The 14,712-nt window shown below is 40.6% G+C and overlaps 2 protein-coding genes across 20 annotated transcripts in view; one reads left to right on the forward strand and one right to left on the reverse strand.

The window, feature by feature from the left end:
* phc2a (polyhomeotic homolog 2a (Drosophila)) overlaps positions 1-6,774 on the forward strand; it is a 46,369-nt gene extending 39,595 nt beyond the window's left edge. For 6 of the 8 annotated variants that reach the window (XM_026921022.3, XM_026921023.3, XM_026921024.3 and 3 more), the window contains 6 exons: positions 1,727-1,941; positions 3,476-3,605; positions 3,760-3,874; positions 3,969-4,092; positions 4,178-4,463; positions 5,647-6,774. In XM_026921022.3, coding sequence (XP_026776823.3) covers positions 1,727-1,941; positions 3,476-3,605; positions 3,760-3,874; positions 3,969-4,092; positions 4,178-4,463; positions 5,647-5,801 — 1,025 coding nt within the window. In that variant the 3' untranslated portion in view covers positions 5,802-6,774. Of the gene's footprint in view, positions 1-13; positions 323-1,726; positions 1,942-3,475; positions 3,606-3,759; positions 3,875-3,968; positions 4,093-4,177; positions 4,464-5,646 lie in introns of those variants that run through there. The other 2 variants (XM_053241013.1, XM_053241014.1) reach the window with 2 other exon arrangements.
* A 608-nt stretch (positions 6,775-7,382) lies between these two features.
* Positions 7,383-14,712, reverse strand: part of eif4g3b (eukaryotic translation initiation factor 4 gamma, 3b) — a 36,258-nt gene continuing 28,928 nt past the window's right edge. For 11 of the 12 annotated variants that reach the window (XM_053241007.1, XM_053241012.1, XM_053241011.1 and 8 more), the window contains 15 exons: positions 14,572-14,676; positions 14,332-14,467; positions 14,115-14,203; positions 13,012-13,114; positions 12,786-12,897; positions 12,446-12,660; positions 12,145-12,260; positions 11,870-12,042; positions 11,352-11,477; positions 11,157-11,238; positions 10,976-11,074; positions 10,320-10,466; positions 10,114-10,195; positions 9,810-9,956; positions 7,383-8,072 (listed from right to left, as the gene is read on the reverse strand). In XM_053241007.1, coding sequence (XP_053096982.1) covers positions 7,891-8,072; positions 9,810-9,956; positions 10,114-10,195; positions 10,320-10,466; positions 10,976-11,074; positions 11,157-11,238; positions 11,352-11,477; positions 11,870-12,042; positions 12,145-12,260; positions 12,446-12,660; positions 12,786-12,897; positions 13,012-13,114; positions 14,115-14,203; positions 14,332-14,467; positions 14,572-14,676 — 1,914 coding nt within the window. In that variant the 3' untranslated portion in view covers positions 7,383-7,890. Of the gene's footprint in view, positions 8,073-9,809; positions 9,957-10,113; positions 10,196-10,303; positions 10,467-10,975; positions 11,075-11,156; positions 11,239-11,351; positions 11,478-11,869; positions 12,043-12,144; positions 12,261-12,445; positions 12,661-12,785; positions 12,898-13,011; positions 13,115-14,114; positions 14,204-14,331; positions 14,468-14,571; positions 14,677-14,712 lie in introns of those variants that run through there. The other variant, XR_008304339.1, reaches the window with a different exon arrangement.

Here is a 14,712-nt window from a genome sequence, read left to right on the forward strand (position 1 = left end):
AGCGTTTGGCTCTACTACACGCTTGTGTGAAGGAAAAATGGACGAAGTTATTCATTTTATACGCGTAACTTGAAAACGCTGACGTTAGCTAGCCGTGGTGTTTGTGTTTTTAGTGTTGTTTACAGTGGAGTCGCTAGCGCACTTAGCGTAAACACACGAGCCGAACGAGGAAGCGTGGCAATCCAGAAACCTCACGCGCTCAACTTGTGCATCTGTTGCTGTCTTAGCTCTTTTTAATCTCAAGGAAATCGATCATGTCTGTGAAGTGTCGCAGAAGTACTCAGATCAGACTGGCATGATATGCATGTGAGAAAACTCGAAGGTGGAGAGAATAATTCTCTAGCAGCCTGCTCCTCTAAACTGCTGCATTTTATATATATATATATTATGCACAACCTGTAGAATCAAAATGTTTATAGACCTAAAATTCTGTAACTGTATCTAAATATTCCTAATCATACCTTTTTTTTAATCCTAATCTTAGATTACAGTCCATAGGTTTTGACTGAAATGGTGCTCCAGTCCTTATTTTTTATTCCCTACAAACATTAACAGCATTATGGGAATTCTGCACAATCTGCACCTGTGAAATCAGGAATGTTTCTAGACATAAAAAGCTGTAAATGTATCCAGATAATCCTGATCATAACAGTGAGACATCTTCTTAAATTATAGTTCAGTGGTCTTGTCTGAAATGGTGCTTCACTCCTTATTCCCTCCAAATATTTAGTGCATTATGAGCATATATAACTGCTAGGGAACTGCATGTGTGGCCAGTCATACTGCAGGAAATCATGAGTGCATCAGATACACTCCATGAGTGTGAATATGAGAGAGAGTGATAGATAGATATAGATATACACAGTGGGGTCCAAAGGTCTGAGACCACATTGAAAATCTGTTTGTTTGTTTTTTTCCCCCCATTTAAAATTAGATATAAACCTAAGGTTCTGGAATTTCTAAATATTTAAAACAAAGAAAGTAAATGTTCAATTTTTTGAATATTTAATATTCAAGATTCAGCACTATTTATAGGTCCCTATTTAAATGTAAGCAAATGTGTGATATTGACCATGTTTACTGTTTTGTACAAAAGGTTAGATTTTCCTCATGTCTAATCTCTTCTATTGAAGCATGTGTTCAGACGACACTCTGATGGATTTGTCTTAAAATGGATCATAAGGTTTTGACTCAAAATGGATCATAAAGTCCATGCCAGCTCGAGTGCGCACTGACATTAAAGCAAAAAAGAGGATAAAGCAAATAATAAGAAACTCTGAAATTCCTGTAAAAATTTCAGAGATTCTACTGTTCACTCAAGTTGTCTTCAGTAATATACTTTGTAATGAAAATTGTATTAAATTAGAAAAGAATGCAAATTAGAAGAACTTTTACTCAGACTCATACAGTGGGGTCTCAGACTTTTGGACCCGACTGTATATAAAACCATAAAATGTTCAGTGTCTCCAAATAGTATATTATATAGTAAATGAGGTGTGGTTTATGGACATAGTTTCAACCTATTGCAGTGCATTGAATATAAACCACAGTCCTTTCTGGATTGGATACAAAACCGAAAAACTCCAAAAGTACGGTTTCATACGTTTCAAGTTTGCGTGCAACCTGGCTTAGTCAGTAATTCATCCTTTGCAGTGTTGCTGTGTGAGCAATTACTACGGAAGTCTCCTGTCAGTTTGATTGAGTAATGCACGCTGTCACCCCGCAGGCCCAGACACTGCAGTTCCTGTTCCTGCGGCTGCACTGGTGTGTGTGAATGGTAACCCAGCCATGACGTCGGGCAGCGGGAACAACGCGCCCACCGTGACTGGCAGCACCCCGCACAACGGCCACAGCAAAACCCCACAAGCCATCGTCAAGCCCCAGATCCTCACTCATGTGATCGAGGGATTTGTTATCCAGGAGGGAGCAGAGCCATTCCCCGTGAGTGCCTGACTTTAGGACTTTCCTATCGCTTAAGTCACGTTTAACGTTTAAATGTCTAGTGTTTTTTTTTTTTTTCCCCCATCGACGAAGTCTTCATCCTTCCTGCTCAAAAGAATATAACAAGTCAAGCGTTTCCTATATCACATGATTGCTATTTTTGCCTGAAAGCTAGATATCAATAGAAGCATGCTTCCCTCTAGTGGACGTGTTAAACCACAGATTAAATGTTTACTGCTAGATCTGTAGAAGTTTGGAGTGAGTGACAGAAGGAAAAAATAAGATAAAGTATTTTAGTGAGCTCCTGAGCTGACCATGGACATGGGTAACATCTAGGACAGTCTAGCTCAGCAGTCAAAGGAATAGTTCAGCTAATAATGTCATTTACCCCAAGCATAATTAATCAGCTAAGACATGTTTGTTGTTTGCTCCTTTAGTTTAGGTTAATGTTAATTAGTAATGTCACCCAAAGTCTTAGCAATTTCCCCTCTTACTCTATACGCTTTAGTTTTTTTTCTACCAGAGAGTACAGCATTCCCACCGACACCTATTTATTTTGTTAAATTTTTTTTTTTTTAATTTTATAAAGTATATACACATACTGTTCACTTCATGGGGAACACCTGTACACCTGCACATTTATGCAGTTATTCAATCACCCAATTGTGGCAGCAGTGCAATGCATAAATTAATGCAGATACATATCATAAGCTTCAGTTAAACATCAGAATGAGGAAAAATGTGGTCTCTGTGACTTTGGCTGGGATTTGCCAGAGTTTATACAGAATGGTGCAGAAAATGATAAACATGCAGTGAGCAGCAGTTCTTCAGGCAGAGCCACCTTGATGATGAGAGAGGTCCGAGGAGAACTGGTTCGAGCTGACAGGAAGGCTGCAGTAATTTAAATATGCACTCTTTACAACCGTGGTGAGCAGAAAAGCATCTCAGAAGCACAGCATGTTAAACCTTGAGGCAGATGCGCTACAACAGCAGAAGACCACATCAGGTTCCACTCCTGTCAACCAAGAACATTAATGTGAGGCTACAGTAGGCACAGGATCAACAAAACTGGACAGTTGAAAATTGGAAAATATCACATGATCTATATCCATGATTGGCTGATTGGATAATTGCATGAATGAGCTGGTGGACATGTGTTCCTTATAAAGTGTATGGTGAGTGTATATGGGGAAAAAAAAAAAAAAAAAGCGGTAAAAGTTTATGTATTTATGTTGTCACAGTAAGACATTTTCTTACCACTTATTTTGATAGGTTTTACCTGTTTCTAGTGATCCATGTTAAAAAAAAAAATCCACCTTTTGTGTTTTAGTTAGGTTGAATCCTAGATGGCTTCCTATTGACTGTGTTTGCTCACTTCATAGTGTATAATATCGTGGCACTGAATAGTATTTTACTAAAAGTGCCGATCACTAGTGACTTTTCCCCTTACAAATATATATATATATATATAAAAAAAAAAGTACAGTGTAAAGTTTGTTGTGCATGTCTTCACTTCTTTGCATGTTAATTCCAGGTGGAGCGGCCATCGTTACTCCTCGAGAACGTCAAAAAGCACAAACAGCAGCAGTCTCACTCAGACATGGAGAAGAAGGTTCAAGACTCTCACACAGCAGACTCAGAGATGGAGGATCTCTCACAGCAAGGTATGGACAGGCATTATAGACTTATGTGCCAACGTTTTTGGCTACACAGCTTGTATTTGAGTATTCAGTCTAAACAGGTAATTCCAAACAAAATGGTTTTGACTGCTGTTATTTTTCTTCATGGTAAAAACACATTTGTACACCCCCATTTTAGAGTTAAAGAACAGGGAGAAGGAACCAACGCTCTCGTGTGAACTGTGTGGGAAAGTCGACTTCGCTTACAACTTCAAGAGATCAAAGCGGTTCTGTTCTACAGTATGTGCAAAAAGGTATTAAGACTATATCTATTCTGTAAATCCTGATAATTAGAAAGTGTTTTCAATAAATGTGGCTCTTAACTAATGTATGTCTTCAAATTTGTAGATATAATGTGGGATGCACAAAACGAATGGGTCTTTTTCCAAGACGGCCAACGCCAGAGAACCCCAAGAAGCAGAGAGCCTCCAGTAACCATCATCACAACACTAGTTCAGAGGCCAAAAAACAAGTAATGTATAGAGAAGTTTCTTTCTTAGCAGCTTCATTTTGTTATCTGCATGAACTGATTTTCACTTTCTGTTGTTTTTGTTCAGAATCCCAGCAGTCAGACGGGCGCAGTGGGCTCAGGACCCTCCCCACGTCTCTCACAGCTGGGTCACGGAGAGTCCAGCCAGTGTTCAGACATGTCGAGTTATGAAGAACCTCCATCTCCCGTGTCCATAGCCAGCTCTGGAGCTCGGAGGCTGCGAAAGGAGAGAGGAGGAGATCATGGCGAGAACCACAGCAGGGAGCTGCCCCTCCTCACGCAGCACTTCATGCCCAGCGACCCCGCCAAATGGAACGTGGAGGACGTTTATGAGTTTATCTGCTCACTACCAGGTAGGGTGTGGCACTCTTGAAGTGTGGAGTGTCAGTACAAGCAAGCTATTATGTTTCACAGGCTTTGTGTGAAATTAAAACAAACACACTGTGGGGTGTCAGCAATCAGCAAAAGTTCACAAACCTTCATTAATTTATACAGAGGAGATAAATAAGTAGCACAGGCATCTGAGACAAGCAGAGTTAATGTGCAGGCTATTAGTTGTTGTTTTGTTTTTTTTATTAAATTGCCCAGTGGAGAAAGAAAATGACCCATACTCTTGATTAACTTTCACAAAACGAAAGTTTTCATTTTTTTTCATTTGTTTAAACTTAAATCGCATCACAGTGGTGTGATGCACCTTGATGCTGCATCTATAGCGCATATTACTCATTCCAAATCCCACCACCTGCTACATTACAAACATTTACGTTTATTCATTTAGCAGATGCTTTTATCCAAAGCGACTTAAAATTGAGCTGAGCAGATGAGGGTTAAGGGCCAACAGTGGCAGCTTGGCAGTACTGGGATACAAACTCTCATACTGATCAGTAGTCCAGAGCCGTAACTGCTGAGCCACCACGGCCCCCAAACAGGCACAATCTGGAGGTGGGTCGGATTATTTTTACTAGGTGGTTTAATTACTATGCATGGATGACTGATGATTTTTTTTTTCTTCGAAATTAGGAACAGTGGTATGTGGAAACACTGAAAAAACTGCCCTGCAGTGCAAAGCTGTCATAGAACTCACTAGCACAGCATGCAGTCTCTTGACAGTTACACAGAACGAGCTAAAATAAAGATGCTAGCCAGACTCGAATAATATTTTTATGTGTGGCGTGAGGAGAGATCACAGCTCATAGCTGAAACATTCACACACTGTCTTTTTGTCGAGGACGCAAATACGATGTGTTACATGTAAACTCGATGGCTATACAGTCACCCCCTTCACAAGAATTCATATCTTCAATAGTTCTTACTTAGTGCACTTAACTAGCTCACTGTGTTGTTACATTATATTAGCTACCACTTTTTAGTCTTGTCAGTTAGGTTTCCGGGCAACAAAACATGGGAACACACTGAAACTTCTACCAGTCTACTAGTAATAAATGTATTTTTGTCTACCCTTGATAATGAAGACCTTAACAGCAGTGTGTGGTTGCTGAAGTCTTTTTGCTAATCGAGATAATTTTTCATTCCCAGGCTGCCAGGAGATAGCTGAGGAGTTCCGTGCTCAGGAGATCGATGGCCAGGCCTTGCTGCTACTGAAAGAAGACCATCTCATGAGCACCATGAACATCAAACTGGGGCCTGCACTGAAAATCTTCGCCCGCATCAGTATGCTCAAAGACTCCTAGCCTCTCCTTTGGGACTGAATACACCCAAAACACCTGCACTGATTTATCTTCATATCCCATTATGGTTATGAATCCAGGGGACCTGTGCTATAGCTCAGAGCCCCAAGAGCTTAAGGCTGGTCTTTTCTTCACAGCTTGCAGGGATGCGAGATGTGACGTTCAGTCTGGTTAGCCTAGTCATGACCCCATAGAGGAACAATCAGCTTGCTGGAATGCAAGCACAAATATCTAGGCAACTGATTTAAATTATGTTCACAAGTGGCTGATTCTGCACACCAGGAAAAGTTAATAAAATGCATCATTGCAACAGGTTTACATTTCATTTCAGGTTTACATTTTAGAACTGGATTCTTCTTCTTCTTTTTTTTTTTTTACATTTTACATGCCAAGGACTTGTTCAGATGTTCAATGAGTTTAGTTTCTTTACAGATTTGTTTTAAATATGAAAATGAAACTTGTGTGGTAGCAAACAGTGAACAAGATATCTGAAAGATCAACATGTGCTCTGTTCATTGCTTATATTTATACTGACAGTGCTGGGATTATGACCAGTGTGAGTAAGTACATGTGAGATAGTGTGTGTAGATAAAAAGGAAAAAATAATCAATATGTGCCTGCCATGTTCCTATCATCCCAAAGACTTAAATTTCAACCCTTCTGCATCAGCCACACAATATTTCAGCATACAGATGGACACAGCTTTTGCTCACTGCTAGTTGAGGAACAGCTGTGTTACAGCCTGCACCAGTCAGGATACAGGATCTTACTGATCACATTGACCTTTTGCTTGTTTTAAAATGAATGTGGCCCAAAATTAATTTCTTTGCAAAGTTGTTAGTATTCTAATTTTCACATGATCAGTATTCTATTTATTAAGAGAAAGTGTGTGTGGTAGAGTTTTGTATTTGGGAAGAATTAAACTTTGTCAGTATTGGACAGTTTTTCTGTCCGATTTGACCTGGAAGGGAAGGATCTCAATCTGTTTTCTGTGGGCCGTTCAGACAAACGAAGGCATCTTGAAGTAGTCAGACATTCATCATTATGACATTTATCATAAAAAATAATTTAAAAAAAAAAACTCCTTAGATTTCAGACCTCACAATTGAACTGAATTTCAGTGTTAAGTTTCCAGCTGCACAAACAGACCACTCTGACACCACTGAATGCATAGAAATAGCACTCTACCATGATTTGCTTTTTTAACATTATTATTATTTTTTTTTTGCGTTTTAATTTATTTACATGTTTTAAATTTGCTCTATCAGTATTAAGAATTACAAGCACTTTAGGTTTAGCAACATCTCTAGTGTCTTTGTACAAGTTGCCATTTGCTCATTTGATTCCATTCAAAGGTCTTGTTTTGATCGTAATCACAGCAGTCTTCTGAATGCATAGTTCTGCTGGATTCGACGTTTCCATGTAGAGTAAGCTAAAGCAGAAGGAAATCGGGAAAGGCTATGTCAATAATAACCTTAAAAATCTGATGTAAATCTATGTCAATCCTCTCTAGATCCCTGTCATTTCCCCAATAAACGCTATTGTCCTTAACCGAACAATCTGAAAGTCAGGGAGCCTTTCAAACAACTTTAACAGTTATTATATTAACAATATCATTATTAACATTATTTATTTATTTATTCATTCATTTATTTCTATATCCACCAATGCCTCATTTTGACCATCTGCAAAATGTTAAATACAACTGCAGGTCTTTAAAATAGAAAAAAAAAAAGAAAAGAAAAAGGGGGGGAAAAATCATAAATTAGAGTCTGAACTGAGCTTCTGTTTCATTATAGCACATAAATGTATTATTAAAGTCTTTTTTCCTTAAAAAGTAACAAAAGAGGAAATTAAAAACTTAAATGAAATATTACTATAAATAATACATGTATTTTTTAGTGCTCCAGCAATTGTAAGTCATCACGTCGCTTTATGTCAGTGAACTGTACCATTTGCACTGGTGCGCTCCATTCTTCCCATTGATACATAAAGTTTGCCTGTATTTCATTTTAGAAGATGCAGTTATTATTTCAGCGACTATTGTCTTTTTCAGCACACGCCCACAAACGTGTCCTTTTTTCCCCTTTCGTCAATTGTCCTCTGACTCCTCCTCAGCCTCTCGGAGCCATGTGAAGAAGGCCGTCACGGATTTGAGCGCTACCCCTTTGCCCTGTTGTTCAGCTGGGTCTTTGCTGGCCTCCCACTTGTAGAACGCGTCCTCCGATATTACGTCCTCATCATACAAACAGTCAAAGAACATACGGAGCAAGTCTGAGGAAAGAAATAGAAGAAACAAAGTACTTAACATTTACAGGTTGAAGAACAGTTCAGTTTTCATCTGTACATTACCCTGTGTTCACACTAGTCCAAGACAAGTCTCTCATGTCGTTTGCAATCTCTTGTGGGCCTGCACTCTTTTTTTTTAGTTCAAATGAGAAATGTTTGTAGCTATAAAGTATACTAGCTACATACACCATATTGCCAAAAGTTTTGGGACGTCTGCCTTTACATGCACATGAACTTTAATGACATCCCATTCTTAATCCGTAAGGTTTAATATGGAGTTGGCCCACCCTTTGCAGCTGTAACAGTTTCAACTCTTCTGGAAAGACAAGGTTTAGGAGTGTGTTTATGGGAGTTTTTGATCATTCTTCTAGAAGGGAATTTGTGAGGTCAGGCGCTAATGTTGGTCGAGAAGGCTTGGCTCGCAGTCTCCGCTCTAATTCATCCCAAAGATGTTCTATCGGGTTGAGGTCAGGACTCTGTGCAGGCCAGTCAAGTTCCTCCTCACCAAACTCACTCATCCATGTCTTTATGGACCTTGCTTTGTGCACTGGAACGCAGTCATGTTGGAACAGGAAGGGGCCATCCCCAAACTGTTCCCACAAAGTTGGGAGCATAAAATTGTCCAAAATGTTTTGGTATCCTGAAGCATTAAAAGTTCCTTTCACTGGAACTAAGGGGCCAAGCCCAACTCCTGAAAAACAACCCCAAACCATAATCCCCCTCCACCAAACTTTACACTTGGCACAATGCAGTCAGGCAAGTACCTGGTTCTCCTGGCAACCACCAAACCCAGACTCGTCCATCGGATTGCCAGACAGAGAAGTGTGATTCATCACGCCAGAGAACACGTCTCCACTGCTCTAGAGTCCAGTGGCGGCGTGCTTTACACCACTGCGTCCGACGCTTTGCATTGCACTTGGTGATGTAAGGCTTGGACGCAGCTGCTCGGCCATGGAAACCCATTCCATGAAGCTCTCTACGCACTGTTCTTGAGCTAATCTGAAGGCCACACGAAGTTTGGAGGTCTGTAGCTATTGACTCTGCAGAAAGTTGGCGACTTCTGCTCACTGTGCGCCTCAGCATGGCCTGACCCCGCTCTGTGATTTTACGTGGCCTGCCACTTCGTGGCTGAGTTGCTGTTGTTCCCAATTGCTTCCACTTTGTTATAATACCACTAACAGTTGACCGTGGAATATTTATTAGTGAGGAAATTTCACGAATGGACTTATTGCACAGGTGGCAACCTATCATGGTACGACCCATTCTTTCACAAATGTTTGTAGGGGTGTCCCAATACTTTTGGCAATATAGTGTACACTGACCATCAGCCCCATGATCTCTGCAACTTCCTTACAAGCTTTATTATTCTTTGTAATGTCTATGCACTTATAATGAAGGGTCGTATATGACAAGATAAGATGAAACCACGGTTGTAGGTTTTCCTTCCATTTTTGAGCATCAAACAGTAAATGGGAACTAATAGCAGGGAGGAACTAACGCTGTGAGTAAAGAAATGAAATGAAAAACCATACGCGTCATTGGATTGGTCCAAAAATCATTTGAGCCGATCATACCTGATTTCCATAAATTCAAATGTTGCTTGCCAAGGAAATCATGGCTCTGTGTTTTGCATGTACACAGAAAACGAATGATCGCCTGTCGATTGGTAGTGTGAACGCAGGCTTAGAATGCTACAAAGCTGAAAAGACAGTTGGTACTCACTCGGAGGCTGGTCCAGTTTCACTATCAAAGCTTGAAGTGCATAAAGTGCTTGCAACTGTCTCTCCGTGTCCGAGTTAAGGTACTTGTGTAATACAGGCAAACGCTTTTGGATAATGGCCGTGTCCACTCTACAGGAGGAGCTCTCCCCTGTGTGCACACACACACACACACACACACACACACACACACACAGAGAGCACATTTAGACTGGTGGCATCAGAGGCGAAATGAGATGAAAGGTATTTGTGCCATTATGTGTGTGTGAATGTAGTAAAGGGACTATTCCGTAGACATAGACACTTACATTTGACTGCTGCTTTACACACAGCAGTCATCAGAGCTCTGAGGAAGGGTGGTGAACTCATTTCCGACTCATCTAGGTTTGCCTGATGGAGAATTCACACGTAAAGTAAACCAGAGCATAACAAAACAATATCATTTTAAAAACGCACCGTAACGTAAGAGGTTAGCACCACAACCCTGCATGAAATTACTTCAACGGCCTTGTACCTCTACCCAGTCGAAGATTTGTTCATCGCTAGCCACATCCTCCAGGAGAAGTTTTTCAAGTTGCTTGTTCAGCTCTTCGGGTGAGAGTGTTCTCGTAGAGGCCATGTCGGGTGGACTCGAGCAATCAGAAAGAGTGAAGTCTAGTTTCTGGCGAAAGTGAAAAAATTAAGTGTTGTAAAAATTTGGAACAGTTTTATATGTAAGAATATGTAAGAATTATTTGATGCTCTTGGTGTCATCAAAAGGCAACATTTGTGCTGGTTTAGAAATAAGAGTCTGACTATCCAGCACAACCAGAAATACTTTGTTTTCAGACGAGTTGCCACTTGAGGTGCGCTGACAATGCTCTTACAATTGTAAATTAATTTCTTCACAGTACAGATTTTTCCTCATACTGCTGATAAAATTTTAAAACCCTTCATTAACAGTCAGCCAAATATATGGTTAGCCAAATGATCTGATCAGACAAAAGAACAATAGTAATCCAAGCACTTCTTTCAAGCCTTTCGAGAAATAAGGATGTCGCTTTTAATCATCTTTACTATTACAACTAAAGTTGCTTTTAGAAAATCAGCTACAGCCCCATGTTCCACTGGATCCTGTTTAGTTCAAATATTCCGGTGGAGTAAACATCTAGAGCACAGGCAACAGCTCACCTGCTCAGAAATGAAGCTGTGCACGTCCTCTGTTTCAGGGAGGAAATCAGCCCAGCTCAGTCCAGAGTCCCTCCATAAGGCCCCCACTTTCCTATGGCTCTAAAGCACAGAAAAACACAGCTATTACTATAAGATCACCACAGTATTCGATTACTGACCACATGTTTAACTTTTAGCTTACCATTTGTTTGCATAGAAGGTGCAATATTTCAGAAAATAATATGCCAGCTCTTCCCACAGGGAGTAATGGTTTGCTAAATTCACTGCAAAAAAGCAATAAAGAAAACACTAACATCCCTTACAGCAAAAATGACTATGGTTTAATAGAACCAGACACCATTATGTTCCAAAGAGATCCAAATAAACAAAACCATACCTAAATAATTCTCTCATAGAGATTCCTCCTTCCCGGAGCACAGGATTAACTAGCTCCGCTAAGTACAGCCATATATGAGGAATGTCAATGGCCATATCATCTGCTATCTCAAGGGTTTCTGAAAACCTGTGTAAACAAGGAAAGGCAAGAAAATGGGATAAGGAAAGAAAAAAAGGAAAAGAATGAAGAAGAGGGAAAAGAAGAGAAAAAAAGAGACAGGAAACAACATGTTTTGATGAGGATTATGATTCTCTAATAGTTCCAGGTTAAGGAAAAAAAAAAAACAGATTAGTAGTCAGCAGTGAAAGATGATGCTCACGTTCAACTATTTATCTTTACACAAATAATAAAGATGGGCAACTGTAAAAACAACCCCATTAATAATAATACTACCAAAAATCACTGTGGACATAAATATGCCATCAAGCTGTCAACATCTCATGAATCAGACAGTTGTGCCTCTAGTGCTAGTGGGAGGCACAATTAGACAGAGCTGTGTGGTAAGGAATGACACTCACCCTTTAAAGAACTGAGATTTGGAGAGGCTCCCAGCCTGCAGCAGCTGATGGAACAGCTGGCCCATATGGTCGCGCGTGATCTGGCTCCTCTCCAGCGTGGACTCCACACCCACCCGCACAAAAACATATAGCATTGTGGCCTGTTCCAGTTCCTCTACGCACTGCATGGCCTCCTGCACACGGACACACCCAATGATGTGACGCAGTAACAATATAATAGCAACGTGTAATAAAAGAATGTGATCCACGTTAAAGACATTGCATGAGGGAACAACCTTGTAATCATTAATGTGCAAAAACTCGTCAATAATGGACTTGGACCGTTTCTCCATCTCCTCCTCTGATAACGCAGGCTTGTCTGTAGTAGGGCCTGGCACTGCTTCAAGTTTTACTGCCACACAGGGGACAAGTTTCATCACAAATAATGCTCATGCATTAAACTGAGTTACAGCCAACATACAAATTTGGATCAGTGTATGGATGTGTTATTTTTCTGAATGAATAAGGGAGCAGGTGCTTTGTCTGTTTTTGTGAGTGAACGTATTAAGGTTGTGTGGGTCCAAATCAGTGGCTCACCAGATTCCCTGGATTGGCTGCGCTCCAGTTTGCTTCTGCTAGCTGCACTGGGCTGCAGTTTGGGTGTGTCGGGGATGTGCGTGTCCTTGTGAACTTCTTCTTGCAGAGGCTCCTCAGCGGCCTCCTTCCCTGGCCCGCCCAAAGACAGAGGGCCAGACCGCGAAGGACCTAAAGTCAATGGTTTATCACTGCGCTCGCGTCCTGAGCTTCCACGACTGGGAAACACACAATGAACACACAATGTGAATGAGTAATCACCATTAAAATAGATGCACTGTTTTTAATGGGACTTCACAGGCTACATTAGCAAACAATGGATGTTGAAAGTGTTGCACAGTACCTCAGGCCTCCTCTAGAGTCAATGTCAGGGGAGGCAGATGGAGTGGAGGCAGAGGCTGAAACTGAGGGCTGAAGCGGTGAGTAACGGTTCAGGCTGCTGGGGCGCAAGATATCTGCGAGAACAACACCTACAATCATAACTTGCTTTTTATTTTTCACGGAAAGGACAAGCACATGACAGAGCCAGGAAAGGACACAGACTACTGTATAATGTATTTACTTCTAACCTGATTCACTGGCCTTGGCTCCAGCTCCTCCACTGCTGCCCTTCATCCAGTTGAGCTGTGCTCGTCCCAACGGTCCCAACTGAATCTTATCATCTATTGTTGACTACACACACAAATAGGGTGTCGTTAAATCGGGTTTACTAGATATGCCATATGCCTGATTATATGCATCCTTTTGAACATGCTTCTCAATCCTTCATAGTGCCCCTTTTGAAACCGAAATGAACTGGTCTCCCTCCTCGTGTGAAGGAGGAACCTTGCAGCAGCATGACTCTGCATGTCTGAAACCTTCTTCTTCTCAAACACGTTTATTTTAACACAGAGCAATGCTGTGCAATATTGAATTTATTTCACTTGCATTTCACACAGGAAAGTGAAAGCACTGTTCATTTTTAAGTCAAGTAGTCTGTAGTATATTTTTATTCTAGTTTATTTAAATAAACACCAGCAATTATAAACATGCAACTGGGTTAATCATTGTTTCTCCACTACTCAGCTAATAAAAATGTTTTCTATTTTTTGTCGGTACATTAGAGCTACCTTTTTCTTTCAAGTCAATGCCAACACAACAGTTTATTATAAATGTTTAGGGACTGTAATTCCACTTTAAAGGAAGTCTGAGCGAAATTCAAAAGCCTCAAGTCAAGTAATAGCCTAGCTAATAAGTAAAACTGTTGTACGTTATGTCAACAGTTTAACGAGAACATGCTTTCACATGAATGTTTCCCATTAGACTCTGTGCAGTCTTCCTCATAAGATGCCACAGCATTTTCACCATCACTCATTGCTATTTACTGCCTTGTTGTTTAATAGACAAATCAAGTCCACCTATGGCTCTGAAAACCCATAGACACTTAGGGCTTTTTGAAGTTTTCGGACGACTCTTAGATATATACTAGTCAGTGAAGCAAAAAACTTTCACCAGCAGGTGGGGCTTTTGGGCCTGTTTGGTAAAACAAATAATGAACATATCTGTGATGGAAATCTTTTAGTTAATCTACATCTAGAGCTTTAAATGTTGAGTAAAGATGATCAAGCATAGTTTCATCATTTAAGACAGTAAGGCAGCCAAAAACATGTCCTTCCACATGTAAACTCACTACCTTAGTGATTTTGGGGATCTTGTTGGGGTCTATTGTTCTGCTGTTTTTAGGCACAGGCACAGTGTTCCAGGTCTCCTCTCTTGGAATTACTGTAGAATAAACAAATAAAAGAACAATGGACACAGTGCACTGGGTAAGTGCTGTAACACACATCTCACAGAGAAAGGAGACTAAGCTGTAAAGAGGATTAGCCTATAACACATATGCCTTCTCTGACCTGGTCTCCTCTTGTCCTTGGATAGCAGCTGTTGGTGAACTTTCCTCTGCTCTTCCTGCTCCTCGATTTTGGCCTCCTTGTGGATCTGCTCAATGGTTTTGGGCCCCAGATCAGCTCTCCGTGATACCCAGTTGTGCTGAAACAAGGACTCATACATATTATCCATTTGTTTCAACAATTTTCATATGTATATAAGCACAGAGATGCACATCTAGCACACAAACAGACAAATTTACTAACCAGGCGCAGGTCAATTACGTCCTGGAGCATAAAGCGAATGCGTGATGAAGTCTTCCTCTCCTTCACTATTTTTTCCATCTGGTTAAAGTACTGATCCATTCGTGGCTAATGGAAAGAAAAGCAGATCAGACACAGAATACC

The sequence above is a fragment of the Pangasianodon hypophthalmus genome, chromosome 16 (assembly GCF_027358585.1).
Source record: "Pangasianodon hypophthalmus isolate fPanHyp1 chromosome 16, fPanHyp1.pri, whole genome shotgun sequence".
Taxonomy (NCBI): Eukaryota; Metazoa; Chordata; class Actinopteri; order Siluriformes; family Pangasiidae; genus Pangasianodon; species Pangasianodon hypophthalmus.